General features: G+C 42.0%; 1 protein-coding gene across 9 annotated transcripts in view; it reads left to right on the top strand.

The window, feature by feature from the left end:
• Window positions 1–22,673, top strand: part of SRGAP2 (SLIT-ROBO Rho GTPase activating protein 2) — a 252,155-nt gene that overhangs the window by 77,139 nt on the left and 152,343 nt on the right. For all 9 annotated transcript variants that reach the window (XM_009238566.4, XM_024238793.3, XM_063725571.1 and 6 more), the window contains exon 3: window positions 22,125–22,317. In XM_009238566.4, coding sequence (XP_009236841.1) covers window positions 22,125–22,317 — 193 coding nt within the window. The remainder of the gene's footprint in view (window positions 1–22,124; window positions 22,318–22,673) is intronic.

Genomic DNA, 22,673 nt, shown 5'->3' with positions numbered 1-22,673 from the left:
TAGCTGACCCAGGATCTGCACATAGTTAACTCTGAGGCTTTGTTGGAATCCGCCAAAGATTCATTGTTAAAGACAGGGAAAGCACAACTCATTTCCATTTATTTTAGTTCAACAGTTATGCCAGCTCTGCGCTAGGTGCTGGGATGTAACAATGAATAAGACATGGTCTTGGACTTAACGGTGCTCCTAACCTGGCAGGGAAGACAGATGTAAATTGCTAATTATTGTACATTGTGCTGAGTGTCATAATACAGTGTAAAATGCTCCAGTTTATGAATTAGAGGAACTATGCTTTCAGCCTTTTATTCTGAGAAATGTGCCATTTAATAATAAAGAACTGGGATACGGGTTTTTTTTCTAAAATTTGGGGAAGACTACTTTGTTGAAAAGGAAAATGAAATTTCCAGGGGAATCAGGTTCATCCAGTCAAGCTATTGTGTTATTTTGTGTCTTTTCCTCTAAAAGTATTATAATGTCAAAAAAATTTTTAAATCAACTTGACATAATACACACCTGCCCAGGGAACCTGGAGACCTATAAAATAATTTAAAACAATTTTTTTATCATATCCTTAAAAAATACTGACAAACATAGTAGTAAGAACCTGAGACTGGGTGTGGTGGCTCATGCCTGTAATCCTAGCACTTTGGGAGGCTAAGTTGGGCAGATCACTTGAGGTCAGGAGTTTGAGACCAGCCTGGCCAACAGAGCGAAATCCTGTCTCTACTAAAATACTTATAATCCTAGCTACTCCAGAGGCTGAGGCTTGGGAATCGCTTGAGCCCAGGAGGTGGAGGTTGCAGCCAGCTGAGATCACACCACTGCAATCTAGCCTGGGTGACAAAGCAAGACTGTGTCTCAACAAACAAACAAACAAACAAACAAACAACAAAAAAAAAACACTTGAACCCGGGAGGTGGAGCTTGTGGTGAGCAGAGATCGCACCACTGCACTCCAGCCTGGGCGACAGAGTGAGACTCCGTCTCAGAAAAAAACAAAAACAAACAAACAAAAAAAACTTGAGTGCTTTTCTTTGATGGAACCTTTAACACTTTGCTTTTACATTCTCATTGATCTTTAAAATTACTAATAACTTTTTGAGACATGTAAAATCATGACAAATTCTACAGAAGTTCTATCAAAGCAAGTCATGTAGTGTGTTCAGGGTCCAGAACCTGAGTTCACCAGCTCCAGGCTGATTCACTTTTGTCAGCTGCATCCAACCTAAGTCTGGAACCAGATTGAATCAAATGCTAAGTTTTAATGTCTTTCATTTGGTTCTTTTATTTAGTTCAGTGTTTCTCACTGCTAGCTGACTTGGCTCTGAATTTTGTTCCTGCCTCAAGCAAATTCTGAATATGCCCATCTATGGATTTGAACAGTAGGATGTTTTTTAAGAGGTGTGAAATGATCAGGCAGCTTGATAACTTTAGACATACTGTACGTTAAGAAGCATTTTCTTGCTTTTTGTTGTCTTTTTCTGGTGGATTGAGTCAATGCAGTTGGTAGAATCTTTTCCACTTATGTTATTGAGGCATGTGGTTGAAAAGTGGCCTTTAAATGGTGTGAGGTGGGTAGGCAGGGGATGAGTTCTTACCACAGTTTCTCGGATGAGGAAAGTGAAACTCAGAGGCCCAAATCTTCTGACTCACATAGTGATTCTGGGGCTGTCTCTAATATCTAAACGATGAGACTGATCTACTTGCAAGGTCAGGGCATGCGGTCATTTTCTTGCTAGCCTTTGGATCACCAGGCTGTCAGCATTTTGAGGGGGAGTATTTGCATTTTGCTTTATTTGGAAGATGCAGCTTGAGGGAGTCATTATTAGAAGATTCTTAGAACCCTCCAGCCCTCTGAAAATGAGAAGTCTCACATTTCCCTTCTACTTTGGCTCTCTGTTGGAGGGGAACACTTATGTCATTAAAAACATTGTACTTTGCTTATCTAATTCCCACTCTGTGTTCACATTAATAGCTTCCCATTGCTCTTAGGAACAATTCCATACTTCTTCAGACTATTTGCAATACTCACCAGAGCTTGACCCCTGCCTCTTTCAACAGTCTCATCTTTTTTTCATCTTCTCATTTAAATTCTATGCTCCAGTTACCCTGAATTTCTTCGATTATTTCAGTTCCTTGCATGCAGCTTCTTTTCTCTTGCCTCTGGGCCTTTGAACATGCTGTTGGCTGGAGTACTTTTCCTGCCTTCTTCCCATAGGTAATTCCAATCCTTTAAGTCTAGCTCCTCTGGGAGCCCCTTGCTGAGCCCTAGACGAATTTCTATATACTCCTACAGCATCATTTTTTTCCCTGATGATGGGCTTTTTACATTGCAATTACTTCTTATGGTAGTCTGTCTTCTCTGGTAGACTAGATTCCTTTGGAAGGCAGGCCCAAGAAGCTGGCTTAAATTACTGGAGTCTGATTAAAAAGACTTTTATATTAGACTGGTATTTCCCAACATTTAAAAATTTATGAACTTGGGCAGGGCATGGTGGCTCACGCCCATAATCCCAGCACTTTGGGAGGCCGAGGCGGGTGGATCACTTGAGACCAGGAGTTCAAGACCAACCTGGCCAACATGGTGTAACCCCATCTCTACTAAAAATACAAAAATTAGCCGGGCCTGGTGGCACACTATTGTAATTCCGTCTACTCGGGAGGCTGAGGCTCACTAGAATCGCTTGAACCCAGGAGGCAGAGGCTGCAGTGAGCCGAGCTCATGCCACTGCACTCCAGCCTGGGCAACCAAGTGAGACTCTGTCTCCAAAAAAAAATAAAATAAAATAACTTCTTTCAGAGTAATATAATTTTGTGAACCCCCTCAGGAATTTAAAAAATAATGTCATTACTTTTATACACTATTATAAGGCATATTTATGTAAAATATTTTCTTTTACATCAACATTATTAAATTATTATACAGCTTATTTTAATATACACTTTAAAATTTAATAGCATCCATTTTATATAAAGATGTTTTCTCATTTAATAGGTGATATACTCTATTTAATTTATTTAAATGAATTATGTAAGCGTGTGATTTGTTTAAAATTCATAATAAAATATAATGCTTAGTTTGAGACCAAATATACATTAAAAATATAGTTGGAAATTTAATTACTTGGTAACACATTTTTAAAAAATAATAGAAACCTGCATTCTTGACCTAATGTTTGGAATTTTTGCATTTCACACTCTAAAATGACTGCTTCTTACATGTAATTTTTAAGTTTTGTTTCTACATGGTAGGGGTTACCACAGAGAGGTTCAACTGCATATCTACAAGGGAGTAGCACCTTGTAGCTATGGAATGCCTTTCCTCTAACAGTTACAAAGCCAATTTGGATATGGTTATCTCTGTATCTTATGTCTTTAATATTGGATTTTGAAATACTAAAGATTTAATCAGATAAACGTAACATAGTGATCTGGTGAAAATCATCTAGATGTGAACTGGATGGCTTGGTACTGTTTTTATGCTTCTAGTTGACAATTGGGTTTTATCAATGTCTTAGACTTCTTGTTGTTGGTTTTTCTGTTTGTTTGTTTGTTGTTGTTGTTTTTTTTGAGATGGAGTCTCACTCTGTCGCCCAGGCTGGATGCAATGGTGCAATCTCTGCTCACTCCACCCTTTGTGTCCTGGGTTCAAGCGATTGTCATGCCTTAGACTCCCAAGTAGCTGGAATTACAGGTGCCTACCACCACACCTGGCTAATTTTTGTATTGTTTTGTAGAGATGAGGTTTCGCCATGTTGGCCAGGCTGGTGTGGAACTCCTGACTTCAAGTGGTCCTCCCGCCTCGGCCTCCCAAAGTGCTGGGATTATTGGCTTGAGCCACCATGCCCAGCCAACTTCTTGTTTTTAATCCACAGTCCACTATGATTGTACATTTTATGATATATGACAAAGAATAAGAGCAGTGAAAAACTGTAGAATGCTCATACCATCTTGGCCTAAGTGGTGGTTGCAAAACCACCATGGCCTAGTTAATGATGTTTATTAGCTCATCACCCCTAATCGTTGTGCATACTCACTTGATGTATCTGAGGCTCTAAACTGCCCGATTATAAGGGGATAATTGGGAAAACAATAAGGTTGTTGATTTTTTAAAAAAGGAAACAAAGGAGTTGCCATGATTGCGGTTAGCAGTGTGAAGACCTTGGAAGACCTGCTTGAACTTCTGGGGTGTTCACAGTCTATTGCTTGGTCAGGAGCCTTAGAAAACTTAGACATATGTCTTAGGAGACCAGGTTTTGAAACTTGCTCAGGGTTGCATAAACTTCTACATTAAGTTCCATGCCAGATTAGTAGTCCACATCTGCATAGTAGACATGCTGTTGCTGTTCCTTTTCTTATCACGAAAAGAGTAGAAGATGCAGATTATACCTGAGACAGAAAGATACAGGGGAGATACTGAGCTTGTTGCCTACCTTTGGGCACCTCTCATGCCTTGTATTTCACATTGAGCCTCACTTATCAGTGACACAGGGAATGGTCCTTTTGCTCTCCACCTTCCCCGTGGCTGCCTGGAGGCAGGGGAGGCAGATTGTGCCACTTGCTGACATTGTGTTGCTGTGGATTAGTTGGAGGGACAGGGACAGAAAACTTTCCTGGTGGTGCATGTGTCACTGGGGCTCACACGGGTATTTTTAAATCTTCTCCTCACTGGCCTCTGTGATTCTGTGAACCTGGTTATTACATGTTCAAAAAGTGTCAGCTTATTTGAAAGGGATATTCTTATCTTGTATTTAAACATTACGAAAGACCATCACACTTTAAAAAAATTTTTTTTATTTTTTTTATTTTTTTGGAGACAGAGTGTTGCTCTGTCACCGAGGCTGGAGTGCAGTGGCGTGATCTCAGCTCAGTGCAATCTTTGCCTTGTGGGCTCAAGCGGTTCTCACGGCTTGGCTTCCTGAGTAGCTGGGATTACAGGTGCACCACCATGCCTGGCTACTTTTTGTATTTTTAGTAGAGATGGGGTTCTGCCATGTTGGCCAGGCTGGTCTTGAACTCCTGGCCTCAAGTGATCTGCCTGCCTCAGTCTCCCAAAGTACTGGGATTACAGGTGTGAGCCACCACGCCTGGCCCATCACACTTTTTGGGTTTCAGGATGCCAACAGATCCTGGATTCTGGCATCTGGATTATGGTAGCAATATTGAAAAAAATATTATAGTGGGGAGTAAAATTTAGGAAAACCTTGCAAATTTTTGTTCTTACTCAGGAGCTTTGTCTTCCTACTCCATGGTCAGCCCTGGGCAATTAAAACTTTTGTTCCAGTAAAGGTTTCACTCTAAAGAGGTTTCATTAATTATGAAAAATTCCCTGTGGGCATTACATTGTGAGTCCTTTTGTAGCTATCATAAATAATGAAGGAAAAACACTTGTCAAAATATAGCAGAGGTGACTAGATAATGCATCTCTCCTTTGATTTTTGATTGGTTTCCTTTTTTAATTTTTAAAGGAATAACTCTAGCTTATTTTTTAAAAAAGTAAATACTCGTTATAAAAAATTCAAGCAAAACTGAAAAGTAAAAAGAAGCCAGCAATAAATTGTTCCAAATCCTATCACACAAAAACAGCTCTTGATTCATTCATTCAATATGCCTTCATTGAGTGCTTACTCTGTGTGAGGCACTGTGGCATCGGGGATCAGCAGGGAACAAAGTGAAATCCCTGCCATCATGGAACTTACACTCTAGTGGGAGGAGAAAATGATAAACACCTAAGTAAATTTACAAGTGGCATGAAGAAAAATAAAAATGAGGTAAGAGCATAGAGAGTGTCAGGGGCACTTTCAGATGGAGTGGCCACAAAGGCTGCTGTGAGCAGAGAGCTGAATGAAGTGAGAGAGCTAACCATGTGACTGTGGGGAAGTGTGCTTCCAGCCAAGGGAAGCATATAGCAAAGGCCCTGAGGTGGGCGTTTGCTTACCATGTTCTATGACCAGAGAGGCCAGTGTAGCTGGGGGCCAGTGAGTAAGGGTGAACTGGGCCATATAAGGTTTTGGAAAGCCGTTAGCTTTTCTCCACTGGGAAGCCATTGAAAGATGATGAGCAGGGCTGCAGTGTGGAGAGTAGACTGCAGGGAAGCAAGGGAGGAGGCAGCAAGACCAGTTAGGAGCTACCACAGCAATTCAGAACAAAATGAGGCTGAGTTGCACTGTTCAAAAGGTGGAAGGGGGGATAGGAAGGGTTGAATTCTAGACTCATTTTGAAGGTAGAGCTGATAGGATTTGCTCATGAATTGGATTGGGAATTTGTAAGAGAAGAGTCAATAATAACTCTGAAGGTTTGTGGCCTGGCAGGTGAATGGTGGTACCGTTACTGGGGTAGGAAATGTGCTGGGGTGGGGTCAGGATGGGGTGTCAAGAGTTCAGGTTTAGGCATGTTAAGTTCTAGGTACCTGTTAGATGGCTATGAGGAAATGGTAAGTCAGTTGGAGGCTAGAGTTGACTGAGAGATCTAGACTGTAGGTACACATTTGGGAATCCCCAGACATAGAACGGAATGGGATCTGATAGGAAGCAAGGAGAGATAGAAAACAGGTCCTACGACTGAGTCATGCATGGGGCATTTCAGCATTTAGATGTTGGAAAAGGAGAGGGCCCAACAAAGGAGACAGAATGTGTGTCTGTAGCATATCAAGAGAGGGTGGTGGTCTCAGGCCAGTGATGGTGGTGGTGGAGTCTCAAGAGTTGGCAATATTTAGCCATGTGCAGGTCATTACCACCCACCACAAGAGTGGTAGAAGCAAGAGCCTGGTTATAGTGGCCTTAAGAGAAAAAGGGAAGAAAGAAGGTGGAGGCAGGGAGTATGGACACCATTTCGAGTCTTAATGTAAAGAGAAGCCATGATGAAAAGGTAGGTGGGTTGGGAGAAGGGAAGAGATCAAGGAAAATATGTGTTTGTTTGTTTAATAAGATGGGAGAAAATACAGCGTGTTTGATTGCTGATGGTAATGGGCCAGTAGAGATGGAAAATGATGATACGGAAAATAAGAATGTATAATTTTAGGAGCAAAGGGCTTGAGTAAGCAAGAAGGGGTGGGTTCTGGTTTGCAGGTAGAAAGATAAACCTAGGTTAGGGGCTGAGACAGGCCAGGCAGGTAGGAGGGGAAGGCTCTGGATTTGGTAATGGTGCATATGGACTTTCTCTTCCAGTGTTAACATTTGGTACACATAAACAGAAGGGTGGCTGGTGAGGGTGAAATAATTTTATAAGAATGGCATTATACCATATGTACTATAAAAATAAAAATAACTGAATTTCTTTTTACTTGAATTTAACAGAAGAAAAGAAAACTGAAATGAAAGTGAAAAAGCTGCTGTACTTAATTTTTCTCTACCAAAGATAATAGTTACTAAAAGTTTTCTCTAAGGTTAAAAAAATGATTATGAAAACCATTAGGAGGCTAAAGTCCTTATTAATATTTTTAAAGACATTTTTAGTTATACCTTCACTTTAGATGATTGTCTGGAAGAATTAGGTAATTCATGTTTTTAAACTTCCTTGCACTTCTCTTCCCTATCTCTCAATTTTTATAGCTTATCTTTTTTGTTGTTGTTTCTTTTTTTGCCTTGGCAGTTTTCTGACATTTACATTCCAACTTGCATGCTCCCATTTTTTGGTCTTGGTGCCATATGTAGCCACTTGTTCTTTGATCATGGCTTTCCTGTTCTGTGGTTTTTGTTTTGATTGATCTACTGGGTGCAAGATTTCTGTTTCTCAAGACGAGTTCGTGGGTGCTACATAGGCTGAGATCTTTCAAGTTGCAGAGGAAGAGAGATGTCTGAACCTTTTTTACACTTGAGTGATGACTCAGCTTCTCCTAATATTCTTGGATCACAGTTGCTCTCTATCAGACTTTTTTTAGACATGGCTACATTATCTTCAGGCCTTGAATATTGCTATGGAGAAGTCTGAGACCAATCTGGGTTTCTCCTGTATTTTGTTAGCAATTCATTGATTCTTAAATAACTCTTTCTTTATCCTTGAAGGGCAAAAATTTAAACATTATAAGTCTTTTGTTGATTTTTCTGTGTTCATTTCATGATATATTATGAGCCTTTTCTATTCACAGATTTAGTTCTCTGGATATTTTTTTCTGTTTTATTTATTGTCTTCCTCTGCATTTATTGTGAGTCTCTTAAGCCTTTTTTTTACACACCATTAATCAGATTTTTAAAAACTTTTTGTTATAAAAAATTTCAAATATATACAGTAGAGAGACTAGTGTTATGGATTCACATGTACCCATCATGCTACTTTGATAATCATCAGCTCGTGGCCAATTTTGTTTTATCTGTATCCCTCACCCATTCCCACTCTCCTCCATTACTTTGAAACAATAGTAGATATAATTTATCTTTGAATATTTCAATATTTATCTCTAAGAGATAAGGAGGTTTTTTTTGTTTTGTTTTTGTTTTTGTGTTTTTTGTTTTTGTTTTTGTTTTTGAGACGGAGTCTTGCTCTGTCACCCAGGCTGGAGTGCAGTGGTGCCATCTCGGCTCACTGCAAGCTTCGCGTCCCAGGTTCACACCATTCTCCTGCCTCAGCCTCCTGAGTAGCTGGGACTACAGGCGTCCGCCACCACGCCCGGCTACTTTTTTTTGTATTTTTTTTAAGTAGAGACGGGGTTTCACTGTGTTAGCCAGGATGGTCTCGATCTCCTGACCTCGTGGTCCGCCTGCCTTGGCCTCCCAAAGTGCTAGGATTATAGGTGTGAGCCACCGTGCCCAGCTGGACTGTTTTTTTTTTTTTTTTTTGGTGTTTTGTTTTGTTTTCTTAAACTTAACCACTAATAAGTTTCATCTAGTCTGTTTATAATCTTTTTACTAAATATATAACAACATTGCCTTGTGGTGTTTAGATCAGCAACTTCTTTGCTCCAAAGGTACAGTGAATGATGATGGTTGCTGGGCCTCAAAATAAGGAAGACGAAACTAAGAGAACAGGCCACAGGACTCTCCCTGATGTTGAATGGCAGCACCTTAGATTGGGCAACAGTAACATGAGTTGCATGCATAGGAAGTGCCCACTGGTTCCTGGGTGTTCTCTGAATTTCTAATGCTCACGTGAACTGTGGAGGGCAAAGGAGGAGGCTACGGAATGTACAGTTTCTTTTACAGCGAGAAGTGAAACTTAGGCCCTTTCTAATTTAATAATAACCCATGAAGAAGGAGCTGAGTGGTTTGAAGACTGTTCTAGTTCTGCCTTTGGTGGCCATGTGGTTTATTCCACAGCTTTTCAAACTGCAGGTTGAGACCTTTTACTAAATCATGAAAGCAAATTAGTGAGCCACAACCAGCATTTAAAAAGATATAGAAAATATCAGAGTTCATGACTAAGGATAAATGTTGTTTCATGACACTTTTCAGTTGTGTGTGTATGTGTGTGTGCATGTGTGTTAGATTGCCAAAGTTTGAAGCCACTAATTGTTCAATTCCTATCACTTTCTATACCTTCTTTATCGAAAAGTTAAAGGATCAAAGAACCTATGGGATAGATTTTATGTATTATCAGAAATGTATATAAGTTGGGCACGGTGGCTCATGCCTGTAATCCGAGCACTTTGGGAGGCCAAGGCAGGTGGATCACCAGAGGTCAGGAGTTCAAGACAAGCCTGACCAACATGGTGAAACCTTGTCTCTATACAAAAAATTGGCCGGGCGTGGTGGCAGGCGCCTGTAATCCCAGCTACTTGGAAGGCTGAGGCAGGAGAATTGCTTGAGGCCGGGAGGCAGAGGTTGCAGTGGGCCGAGATTGCTCTATTGCACTCCAGCCTGGGCAACAGAGCGAGATTCCATCTCAAAAAAAAAAAAAAAAAAGAAGAAATGTATGTAGTGCTTACAATGTAATGTACCAGGAATTGTTCTAATAACTTTACAAATATTAACTCATAAAAACTCTGTGAGGTAGATACTGTTATTAACAAAATTTTACAGAATGGGGACATTCTGGCATAGAGAGATAAGTAATTTGCCCAAGGTCACACATAGCTAGTAGGTGGTGGAGCTGGCATTTTGAGCCCAGGCAGTCTAGTTCCAGGGTCAGACTTTTCTCTGTGGCCTCTCCAGTTGATAGCATCTCTAGATGATGGCATGGACTTTTTCCTGCTATTGCATTCAAGAAGAAATGATAAAAAGGTGGTTCCCCCTCTTTCCCAACACATACACCTAAACATTCAGAGTTAAGACAGTGAGAATGAGGGTTCTTATTTGGTGAAGGTGAAGGAATTCAGGGATTCTTTTTGTTAACCAATCAACATTGCCAGCCTAGCACTAAAAGATTCCACTATGACAGACAACCACATGAGGCTGTATCTCATTAGAAACAATTGGATGGGGGAGAGTGGTTAAGAGCACTGATTTTAAGAATTAAACACATCTAGGTTCAAATCCTGTTGTGATCTGTTACTATCTGAGTGACCTTAGGCAGTTAACTGATCTCTATGAACCTCAGTGGTCCCTCATTGTGAAATGGGAGGAATCGTGGTTACCTTTTAATGGAGGCTTACTAGGCATCAGGCATGTAGCAAGCACTTTATATTCTCCATCTCTTTTATTCTTCATAACAATCCAGTGGAGTGGCTGCTATTACAAACTCCATTTTGTAGATAATGAAAATGACTTAGAGAGATTAAGTGTCTTGTTCAGGGAGACACAGGTACCAGGTGGCAGAACTACAATTAAAATCCAAGTTTTTCTGAATGCGGTCTATCCTCTCAATCACTCAGCTTTGCTGCAAACTAATCTCCCTGGGGTGTTTTGAGGATTAAGTGAGATACCTTTATACTTGAATAGTGACTCAATAGGAGCCTACTTGGCACATAATAAGCACTTAATAAATGGGATATGTGATTACTAGTAAATATATAAGATGTGTCTGCCTATAACTTTTGTGGGGACAGTTTACCTTTCCATAAAAAATAAACTGTGGTCAACTAAATCAGTTCTTATAACCAACCAGTCACTTAACATGTATATTGAGTTGTTGAAAAATAAATGGTTATCTATTCTGAAGGATCTGCTGGGCAGATTCTTTCATTGGAATAAGTTTTGTCAAGGATGGGACTGTCTACCCAACATCCAGAACAGTACCTGTCGCAAGGTAGGTGTCTTAGTCTAGAGTCCTTGAAAATATAAAATAGAGGGAGAGGCAAAAGCGTACACTTCATTTGCAAGAGTCATCCCAGGGAAGCAGGAATGGGGAGAAAGGGAAGGAGGGAGAACAAAACAAGAGATTGCTTATAAGTTGACTATAGCTTCATGAGAGGCTGATTGCTTGGTCTTGTGGGACATCTTCACGTAACTATGTGAAGCTACTGCATCTCTGAACAGTCCACTGGGGCAAGGAAGGAAAATATTTCATTCGTCAGTTTCTGTCTCCTGTAGGTCAAAGTTTGATTCTTGGAGCCTCCACTTCTCTGTACTTGTTGTTGACATGACGGCTGATTGAATAGGTCACTCCAAGTCTCATGCTTCAGTAGCAATAGAGAAAGCCTGGGTGGGATTGAGAGTCACTCAGCAGGGGTAGAAGGCAATGCACTGTCAGGCTGGTGCACCAACAACATATGAAGGCCCAGGAACAGCCATTGCAACGGGAACTGGGCAGACTGTTTCAGCCAGCAGCAAGGTAGTTGTGTTCATCTGGGGTGATGCATAAACTGAATCTGGCAGAGCAGGCCCTCAATAATGATAGACTTCTCATTGCCAAAGTTAATGAGCTCTTTGCCTTGCTGTCTTATTTAAATAGTCTGTAGTTATTGACACTTTTGTACATCTGTCTTCATTCTTAAACTACTTTCCTATCTCTCCTTTCTTTGCTTTCCACCTAAATGGGGATATCCTAAGCCTACGTCTTTTTTATTCTACGTGCTCTCTATGGACAGCTGCATTCACTTTCCTGGTTAACTTCCTAACTGCGATCTATAATATTTGCTGATGACTCCCAAGTGTCTATTTCTAGACTTGACCTCTCCTGAGAACAGAAGGAGAATACAACTGCGTTTTCCAGTAGGATGCTTCGTAGGCATTTCACGGGCCAGCTGAACTTCTTGGTCTTCTTTAATCATTTTTGTTTGTCCTTCTCCCTGGTAACGAATAGGTGCTTGGTCCCTGCTTGTTGAACTAAACTTGAAACAATGTGCCAGTACTTATGCTAAGCTGGGTCCTGCACAAAATGAAGTAAACTCTCCAGAGCCAGCTCTACAGGAACGTAGGGTCTGGATTTTAATGTTGATCTGGTTTGTTTTCAACTCGATTGTGTTGGAGCCTTGAGCACATACAGTGTGCCATTGTCCTCTAAGAGAGTGGACATGTTTGAACTGACATTTGGTCTTTTCAGGAATTGTTTGGTAGGAAATTTCTTGGATTTTGACTCTCCTTGAGCTTTGACTCTTCTTGGGCTATCCTGCTTTTCAAGACTCTCATTTTGCTTTGTCCAGAGTTTACAGAGCCCTTTAGAACTGTGTTTGTATCTGTTCTGCTCATCAGGCACGCAGGGCCCTCTCTGCTGGCCCTGGCCTGCTTATCTACCCCTTCTCTTCATACTCTTCTGCGTGAACCTTCAAGTCACAAAGCTTCTCACAGCCTCCTGAGCTTCATCTGCCCATTTTAGCCTCTTTGACTTTGCTTTGCTAGCTACAACCCTTCATCTGTCATCCCCCTCGCTTCTGTTTAAATCCTCCCCTACCCAAGGTCTCAAGAGGTCCATGCTAGATTTTACTGATTTCTTCCTCTCTTAATGTAGTCTGGGACCATTATTTTGGCACTTAGGATGCCAGTCTTACACTCTGAAATATTTTTGCATTTAGTCCTCCTTTTCTCCAATTCAATCGTAAGCTCCTTGAGAGTAAGAGACTGTCTTACATTTTCTTGTGTAAATATCTTACATTTTCTTGTGTGTTCCAATGATTCATCCACCCAGATCTTCCCACAGAGTTGGTGTTAGATAAATATTTGCTGGGTTTGTTGGTTGATTATCGTGGTCCTTGGGAACTGACTTGCAGCTTGTCACTAGCAATGAATCAGGAGCATCAGACTAGATGACATTTCCCAGAGGAGCTGCTGGTCTTCACATCCTGCATCTTTAGTTTGTGGTACAAGTTAATTCTAAATTTTGGACCTTGAGAATTCTGTTTCTTAAACATCTCAGGCAAGACCTTAGGAGCTAAAATTACTACTTTGGCATTTGATGTGGCAGCTTTTTCATTTGGGAGCCTTTTGTCTTTAACTTGCTTTTGAGTCACTTGAAAGAACTAAGGCGGCCTGCCAGAGCAGTCGCGATGATTAAAGTTCATTGAGATATCCCTCTCATTGGCTTTATGAGATTGCCTTCTGTGCATTCACTTGGGGCTGGAAAGTTAATGGATGACTGAAAGTCCTTTGGAAGCTTGTAGGGCCATTTTTCTTCTTCTCTTTCCCACTGGCTGGTTTCTCTGTTACCAAAGGTGCATGCATTGTTTTTAGGTAGTGTGGAGTTAATGTGAGGGGAGGAGTGTTTCTTTCTTTCATAGCTTTGGAATAATCTACCACACAGGGCAGACAGTTTTGAAGATGGCCATGTTTAAAGTCCATCAGAGAAAACTACATCAAAACGAAAGCCAGGGAGGCCAGTGTTCCAGTCACAACTGCCCCCACTACCCCCTTCGTCCCACCAAGATTACTGTCTTACCTTTGAACCCAAGGATGTCTCTTATGGCTCCAGTTTGCTGACTACTGTGAAGGGAAGGATGGTTTGGAATCACACTATAGAGTCATGGGCTCTAAAGTACGTGTTATTGCTAATGATTGGTGTTGGTATGTGCAGGGATTTTCCACTCATGGAATTCTCCTACTCATTTTGACCTCTCTACCATTCAGCTTGTATTGCTCATTAATGTTCACTCCATTTCTTCGTTTAGACAGCATAGGACTCCATCCAGCAGACTTCCTTCACTGTGATCTTGATTCAACTCCATTTATTACATTCATCATGACACAAACTTTTACCAGCTCCATTTCTGGCTGCTTGAGATCCAAACTACTCTATTGGCCTTTGGAGCTATTCCTCCCCTTGCACCTTTATCTTTGACCAAGCCTCAGTGCCACCTTTTGTTCCAGTAAGGACATCCTCCTCCCTACCCCACAGAGAGGCCACGCTCAAACATTCCCATCTCTTGGCGTACGTTTTCTCTTACTCTGGAATATCCTGTCCTCACCCTTCATTTACTGAAATCCTACTCTTCCTCAGAATACTACTTCAGATTTCTGTTTCCTTCCCTTTCTCTCTCTCTCTTTCTCCTCTCCTGCCTTCCCTCCACAAACTTGGAGGCCTACTATAATGCTAGGTGTTGTTCTGGGTCCCACAAGTACATTAGTCAACTGAACAGACAAATTTCTTCTTCTTTTTTTATTTTTATTTTTTGAGATAGAGTCTCTCCCTGTCGCCCAGGCTGGAGTGCAATGGTGTGATCTCAGCTCACTGTAACCTCTGCCTCCTGGGTTCAAGCGATTCTCCTGCCTCATCCTCCCAAGTAGCTAGGATTACAGGTGTGTGCCACCATGCCTGGCTAATTTTTTATATCTTTAGTAGTGACGGGGTTTCACCATGTTGGCCAGGCTAGTCTCAAACTCCTGACCTCGTGATCTGCCTGCCTCAGCCTCACAAAGTGCTGGGATTACAGGTGTGAGCCACTGTGCTCGACCAAATTTCTTCTTTTGAAGAAGTTTAGACTACCTCCAGAAGCCTGACTTTAGTAACAGGATTCCCCACCAATCTTCTGGAGCTTTCAACACTTTCATTGTAGTATTTATTCTTAATTTCATGTCCTTATAGTATATAATAACATAATTTCTATACTATATAATTATATATCTTGTGCAATTATGTAATATGAATTGTTACGTAAAATTTTGAAATGTATTGTATATTTGGATCATGTCTTCACAATTAGATTGTAAGTTATTGAGAACAGGGACCTTCATACTTCAGAAATCCTCACTTTATCCATTACAGCCCCTTTGCAAGGGACGAAAAATCCAAGGCAAAGTGGTTTTTTGTTTGTTTCTTTTTTATATATTTTTTATTTTATTTTTTTGAGATGAGGTCTCGCTATGTTGACCAGGCTGGTCTCAGACTTCCGGCTTCAAGCAGTCCTCCCATCTGGGCCTCCCAAAGTGCTAGGATTACAGATGTGAGCCACCATGCCTGGCCTAAGGCAAAGCGTTTTAAGCGAAAATTGAATGAATTGACTTGTGTGACTGAAAGGTCCAGGGATAGGGCTGGCTTCTCATCGTGACTTCATTCAGATACTCATGTTTCCTTCTCCCCATCTCTCAGCTCTGCTTCTCTGGGCCAACTCCATTCTCAAATGGGCTTTCCACTCACGGTACCAAGATGGCAGTGGCAGTGTCACACTCTCTTTGTCCCCAGGTCTTCCATCTCCCAGCCAAGGCCTGGATTTGAGAAAGCACACTATCTTTGGAGAGGGGAGGGGTGGAATCAGTTTTACTGAAAGCATGTGGACCGAGAGTGGGGAAAACATGGATATAAGGAATGAAAAACAATTATTTCAGAAACATAATAGCTATTTGTTGGTTGGTTGTGCCTTACTGGTTTATTTTTTTGAGACAGGGTTTTGCTCTGTCACCCAGGCTGGAGTATAGTGGCACAATCACAGCTCACTGTGGCCTTGACCTCCTGGGCTCAAGCGATCCTCCTACCGCGGCCTCCCAAGTAGCTGGGACTAAAGGCATGCACCACCACTCCCAGCTAACTTTAAAAATCTTTTGTAGAGATGGGATTTTGCCATGTTACCCAGGCTTGTCTCGAACTCTTGAGCTCTAGTGATCGGCCCACCTCGGCCTCCCAAAGTCCCAGGATTACAGGCGTGAGCCACTGTGCCTGGCCTGGTTTGTGCCTTACTTAATAAAGTAATGCGGAAAAAGACTATCAGTCACACCCTTTGAGGAAGAATATTTGCTGTTTCCTAGTTTACTGAAAGTATCTTGATGGTCTTTTCTTGGAAACTGACTACTTATAGATAAGTAATGTCAGTCACTGAAGATGTGTTATAGCACATATAACACATTGAGGGTGGTGCTGTGTCTCTCTCTCTGCTCTGTGCGCATACTCATTTGTTTATATTATTATTTAACCTTGTTTGTTACCGTTTTTTTCTTCTTTCTTCTCCACTACCCTGCTAACTTTGAGGAAGTGCTTTTTGTCTGTATTCCCAGAGCACCCGGAAGGCACTCAAATAGATGTTTGCAATGAGAGTAAGTAAAAGTAAGAAAGGACATTGGGAACTCAGCGACTTGGATTTCAGTCTTGGATCTGCAACTAAATAGCTGTGTGATCTTGGTCAATCCCCTTTGCTGCTCTGAGCTTTGGTTCTCACATCTGTCCAGCAAGGATTTTTGAGTCCTCCCTTTACTAAGTTCATAGAAAGGCAAACTAGCAGAGTAGAGAGCAAGACTTGGCAGGGCATTCTGGTATTTTGTTTCCTGAGGAACAGTTTTGAGAGGGGCTGATTACTGTTGTGATAAGAAGTCTTGGTAAGAGATATGGAGGGTAGAGCCTGAAAGCCTCAATTGTATTCTTATGTAACATTCTCTGGAAAGGTACTAGGAATTAATATTCCTGAGATGGCTGAGGTGACATCATGTGTTTGTGAAGGGGCTGAAAGCAGGTGAGGCAGATTGGGTGGAAAAAGACTGGCAGTCAGACCAGGTTCCCAATGGGGAGTGCAGGCTGATCTGCTCTGCGTGCTGGCAACAGAGCCTGTGGGAGATGCAGCTCCTGCCCCCTGGGTGCTGGCACATCAAGGAGAAAGGAAGGACATGCCTGTGTGACTCTCCTGAAAGATTACATCTGTCTCCTGGCCTGCCCTTCCTCCCCCATTTTCTCCTTAGAAATGTGGTATTCATGACTTAATCAGAGAAAATTCCTGAAGAAGAAGATGAATTTTGAAAGGAGGAAAGAAAGGGATCTCTGGATTGAAAGCAATAGGCTGAGCACCCGCACTCCCTCACCCCCTGTAGTCTGCTGACTGGTGAATTCCCTGGATGTTCTCTGAAGTGAGGGCAGTTTTCAGAGGACTGTGTCATCTGCATTGGCAGGTGTTGTAATTTGGAGTCTACGTGATTGTCAGCGTGGCAGGGCCCTGCCTGTTTTTGTTAAATGATCAGTATCCTATTAGGGCTAGTTTTTCTTCCAGTTGCATGCTTATTGAGACCCTTCAGCATCTTTCTAAAAAGGAAATAAGCTTCTTTCTAAATACTAGGACGAGTGTAGTTAGTGTCTCAGCTGTGGCCAAGCATGGGCAAGGAAGCAGCATTTCCCAGGGGAAGCTTCATGGGTGTGTCTGGTGATCCTGGATTTGAATTCACATATAAAAACACTCCCTGGCAGGTCTTTATCTGACATCCTTTGGAAATGGTGATCTGCCAGTGGAGTTCAATGTCATGGCCAAGCCTACGGCCCAGAGGGGCAGCTTCCAAGATTTGCGTTAGGAATAGTCAATGCAGAATTCGTTTAATTCATACACACGGGGAAATGGAAACCAAGAATCCATTCCTCCTTTTGGTTCCTGTTTGTTGGGTTATTTTCCCCTTCACTGGCAGATGGTGCTCAACAGAATATGCTATGTGGTGGGGTTAAATTTTTTAATCTGTTTTTTTCAGTGAGATATAATTCACATACTATGAAATTCACTCTTTTAAAGTGTACAATTCAATTTTTTAAACATATTCACAAGGTTGAGCAACAATCATCACTATCTTAATTTCAAAACAGGGAGGTTTAAATTTGTCTTGAATCTTTGCATGAAATATCAACCAGAGGTCAACTCTGATTCTCAGGAACCTTTTAAAAAAATTGGGTTCCTCTTGCAAGGGAAGCTGCAATTTTTATTCAAGTGTCATTTTTAAAAAACATAATAAGAAAAAATGTTAGAGGACATTGGATTTTTCTTAGCCCTGTTACGTGATTTCTTTCCGCTATTGATGATTTTTAAATCTTAGATCTTCAGGTTGGGGCTTATTACCACAGCTTTGTTATAATAAAGAATATTTAAAGCAGAAACAATAAGACTTTTTGTGTTGTCTTGTCCTTTCTCTTCTTTGTCAAGCCATGCCTCTTTAGACAGGGCTTAGACCTGTCTTTTCCTCCTTTGTCACCATCACCTAGCACAGTGCCTCCATACAGGAGAGGCTCAGTAAGATTTGCTGAATAAATGGGCTCTACTGGGCGCTCAGGGGAGGCTGTTTGGGTGTATATATCACTCCAGGTGGCTCATGGCGACCTTAGTACTTTGGCTTTGTGAATAGCCAGGGAATTCTTTTGTACCCCTAAGATATAGCTGCTTCTAGAAAGTGAGAGCTTGACTTCTTCCCATGTATTTCTAGGGAAGGAACTGGCAAGGACCCCACCATCTCCATAGCTCCCAAGAATTCTCATCCAACTATAAACCAGATGTGTAAAGCCTTCTTGAGTTGGTATCGTGAAGCATGGTGTAAGTGGTATGAGTGGTGTGAGTCTTTGAGTGTGCACACATGATGTGCACGTGCATGATTGCCTAAGCACATGAGGGAACTGTGAGGAGTTCCTCTATGTTTTTAAATTGCCTCTTTCTTCTTTCTGCCCTTTTGTTTGTTGATAGGCCAGGGTTCAGAGGGGCCTCCAGCCTGGGCACATGGCCCAGGAGTGCTGGTATTCAGTGGCCCATTGTTTCCTGCCCCTTGTGTGCATGAACGGGGACTGGGGCCAGCATAGCTGCCTTCTTGGGGACCATTGTTTGTCTTTGTAGGAGCAGCAGCAGCAGCAGCGCCTAAGGCAGCACATTTTGCCCTGGATAGAACAATTGTTCTGTCTTGGAGCTGTACGCCTAAGGGTGAGAGTAGTTTAGAATTTCCCTTAATGCCTGTATGGATGCTTTGAAGATGGTAACAAGGGAGGCATCTTCTTTCTTCTTCCTTTCTTCTTTCTTCTTTTTCCTTCTTCCTTCTTCATTCTCTTTCTTCTTTCTCTTTCTCCTCCTTTTCCTTCTCCTTCTCCACCTCCTCTTCTTCCTTCCTCCTCCTCCTCCTTCTTCCTATTCTTTTTGGCCAGTAGTGAGGGAGGGGAGATGCTCGTGGTGTCATATCACAAATAAACCATACTGGCAGGTGGTATCTATTAACAGAGCCTCTTTTTTTTCCTGGATCAGGGGTGGAGATATTGCTTTCTCACTGTCTCTGTCCTCTGGGCTTCCTGGTAGACCTCAGGGTATACTCACAGGACAAGAAAAGCACTTCCCCCTAAGCTGTCCTGTAGAGTAGATCTAGGAAGTGGGGAAGGGATCCAGTGTGGTTGTGGACAGATTGAAACATAGCTAGCTGATGAGTCGGTGGGCAAGTCCAAACTTGTCTTAGGGGCCTGAATCAACCGTCAGCTGGAAAGTGGAAAAGGCGATGTTCCAGGAGTAAGAGTCATGGTCACTGTGATTTACCTAGAGATACTTTCAGAGACTCCAAACTGGTGTTCTATTTCTCTTGTTTTTGTTTCTCTGACCTACTATTAACCTCTTTGACAAGTCAGACAAACCTTAATTTAGCTCCAGCTCCACTTGCATAATCGTTGACCCTTTGGTAAATTACTTAGAGTCTTACTTCAGTTTTCTCCTTAGTGTAATCAGGATAACTGTGGATACCTTACAGACTACCTGTGAGAATTAAATGAGATGATATATAGAAAGGCCCATAAAATGTATTCAATAAATACATGCACCCTTCCCTTCAGGGTTCCAGAGGGAGTACCTGTGATGCAGCATATACTGTGCTGCCCTCATTGAGGCACCTGCAAAATCAGGCTGGAATTCCTTGCTGGCTGGATGTGCTTGGGGGTTTCTTATATTAAATCACATATCTTAGAGGCCTCCTATTAAGTACTTGTTCCTTGGACAGGCTAACTCTGGAGTGGCCTACTTCTGGAACTTCATGGGACTTTGCCTTGTCCTCTCTTTTTTTGGCAGAGGATGGGTGTCATCCAACTAACTGTTCCTTTCTATTCCCCTGGTGAGATTACTGAGGTAAATTCTTAAGTGCATTACAGGGGACTCAGAGGGACCTGACAGCCTTACTGCCCATCCATATCCCTTGTACATCTGTTACTGATTCAGTACCTGAAAAGCCTTTTCCACCCTAAAAAGGCCTTAGTTCTTACTTAATGGATGAAATTTAAGTAATATTAGTAAGCATTCTGAATGCCCTCTCAATGTACAGTCTGCCCACCCAATGGCTATTACTATCAGCTTTTCACTAATATATTGAAGGGGGACAGATGCCTACAGGAATAGTCTCAACAAAGGCTGTTCCTTTTAAGAGACCGAGAAATCCCTGGCAAGAACTAGATGCCTGACATAACCTCTGCAGATCTTTACCCCCAATACCCTTGTAATCAGACTCCGTAAAACACAGAACAAGAGAGCTTTGATGAGTGATGAGGTAGGCAGCTTTTCTGCACAGCCTTCTGTCTGCTTGAAACAATCCTCCGGAGCTCAGTTTCAGTTCAGGTGAGGTTACTGCAGGGCTGGTTGGCATTGGTGGTTGACAGGGAGAGAGATGAGCATGAAGAGGGTGACAACTGCGCTTACAGATCACCTGAGATCATCTGCAAAGGACATACTGATATGTGTAAAAACAGAAACAAAAATGTAGATGGGGACAGATTGTGGAGCCTCAACTACTTTAAGGCAAAGCTAAATGCACCATTTACCCATCCTCATTGCTTCAAGAACATTTCAGCATCATAGTTCTGATCCTGATTTGCCTCTGATTTATCTGCAGCTCACGTGAAAACTCTAGACCCCCTCTCCCCATAATGATGCATTACATAGCATTACATAGCATAGACAGAAAGCATTGTTACAACTGTACTATTTGGGAGTGAATTTGGGGCACGCATAAGGAAAGGCATAATATAGGTGCTCCTTTTCTGTGGGATTGGAGTCACTGTCACATCCTAATGCATTTGGAGCTGAGCAGGCTTGCAGAGGGAAAGGATGAAAGAAATGGCTCCATTCTGACTCAGATGGGGATTGGGACATAACTTCAGCAGGATACACACTGCAAGCCTTCTCTGAGCTGAAAATCAGTCTGGCTTTGGCAGACTGCTTCCTGTGAGTGCCAGGTCTCTTGTCAGTAACAAATGCAGTGTTGCATTTGAGGCAGATCTGGTCGCATCTGTAGCTGCCTTTGCAGCAGTTCCAGAAAGAGTGTTTGCTAGCTCCATACAAGGACCCTGACCAGCCAGAAATCTGCATGCTAGAGCTTAACCAGAAGTATTTCTAGCTATGACACTATAGAGGCACTTCAGCATCTATGAAGATTAAGCAACACAGATGAGAGTGATATTTGTTAGTGAAAAAAAATCTCTTTCCAAGTCTTCTTAAAAAATGATTTTCATTCTGTGATATTGGAAACTGTGAAATCTGATTGACAGTGAATAGTTTGCTTGCCCAGAAGTTCTTGTGCTTGTTTTGTTTTGATTGCTACCATTTGACCTTGGGAGATTTTCTTTCTGTCTCCATTAAAATATCCTGACCTTCATCCTACTTCATGAAGATGCTAAACAACATTTTGAAATGATGGGGAAAAATGCAAAAAGTAGGAGCATGGGCTCTAAAGTCAGTCTCTTGGGGTTCGAATCCCAGCTTCACTTAAAAGTTTGACTTCTTCAAGACTCTGTTTTCTCATTTTTAAAATGGGCATGAGGTAGTACCTGCCTCATAGGATGGTTGGGGTGATAATTCATTTGGGCCCTCTACCAGAAGACAACCCAGATTCTGGCTCTGTGCCACTAGAAACATAGTAATATAAATGGTAGATAGGAATGTTATTATTTTTAATAAGCAGCTTCTCCTAAGTGATTCAGCAGATTCCTGGTTCACAATGTTCTTTAATGGTGTAAAAAGGGTTGGCATTTTTGGAGGTGCCTCACATTGTATGGCCAGTTTAGACTTTAGGCTTTTTTGTTCAGGGCTTTCGATTTCCCAGGGCACGGGGAATAAGTAAATGGGAGGTGGGTGAATATTGGCATGCATGGTGGTTTATTTAGGGCTGTCTTTCTGACTGTCTTCTCTTGTTTTTGTTGTAGAGATCCGTGCTCAGCTCACAGAGCAGATGAAATGCCTGGACCAGCAGTGTGAGCTTCGGGTGCAACTGTTGCAGGACCTCCAGGACTTCTTCCGAAAGAAGGCAGAGATTGAGATGGACTACTCCCGCAACCTGGAGAAGCTGGCAGAACGCTTCCTGGCCAAGACACGCAGCACCAAGGACCAGCAATTCAAGTAGGGGCTCTGTGGCTGTTACTCTCTGAGACCTTGGAATGGGGTCCAGGGTGGAGGGGGGAAGGGTACGCCACTTAGATCCAGCTGGATTCCGGAGCCCCTGGCTTCAGATTGGTTGAAAGCCCTCAAGGACTTCTCGTTTTCCAGATCAGTCTTATGTGCAATTCAACATTTCGTAGAGATGAGAGTAGATGATGAACCATGCTAATAATAACAGCAAACTTGTTTATAGCTCTGTTGCCAGGCATGCTACTAAGGGCTTTACATGTATGTTAGCTTGCTTAATCCCAACAACAACTCCATATGATGGTTATTGTTATTATCCCCAATTTATAGATGAGGAAACTGAAGCATAA

Source organism: Pongo abelii, chromosome 1 (assembly GCF_028885655.2).
Source record: "Pongo abelii isolate AG06213 chromosome 1, NHGRI_mPonAbe1-v2.0_pri, whole genome shotgun sequence".
Taxonomy (NCBI): domain Eukaryota; kingdom Metazoa; phylum Chordata; class Mammalia; order Primates; family Hominidae; genus Pongo; species Pongo abelii.
The sequence above is the reverse complement of the archived record's forward strand: the minus strand, read 5'-3'. Positions and strand labels throughout refer to the sequence as shown.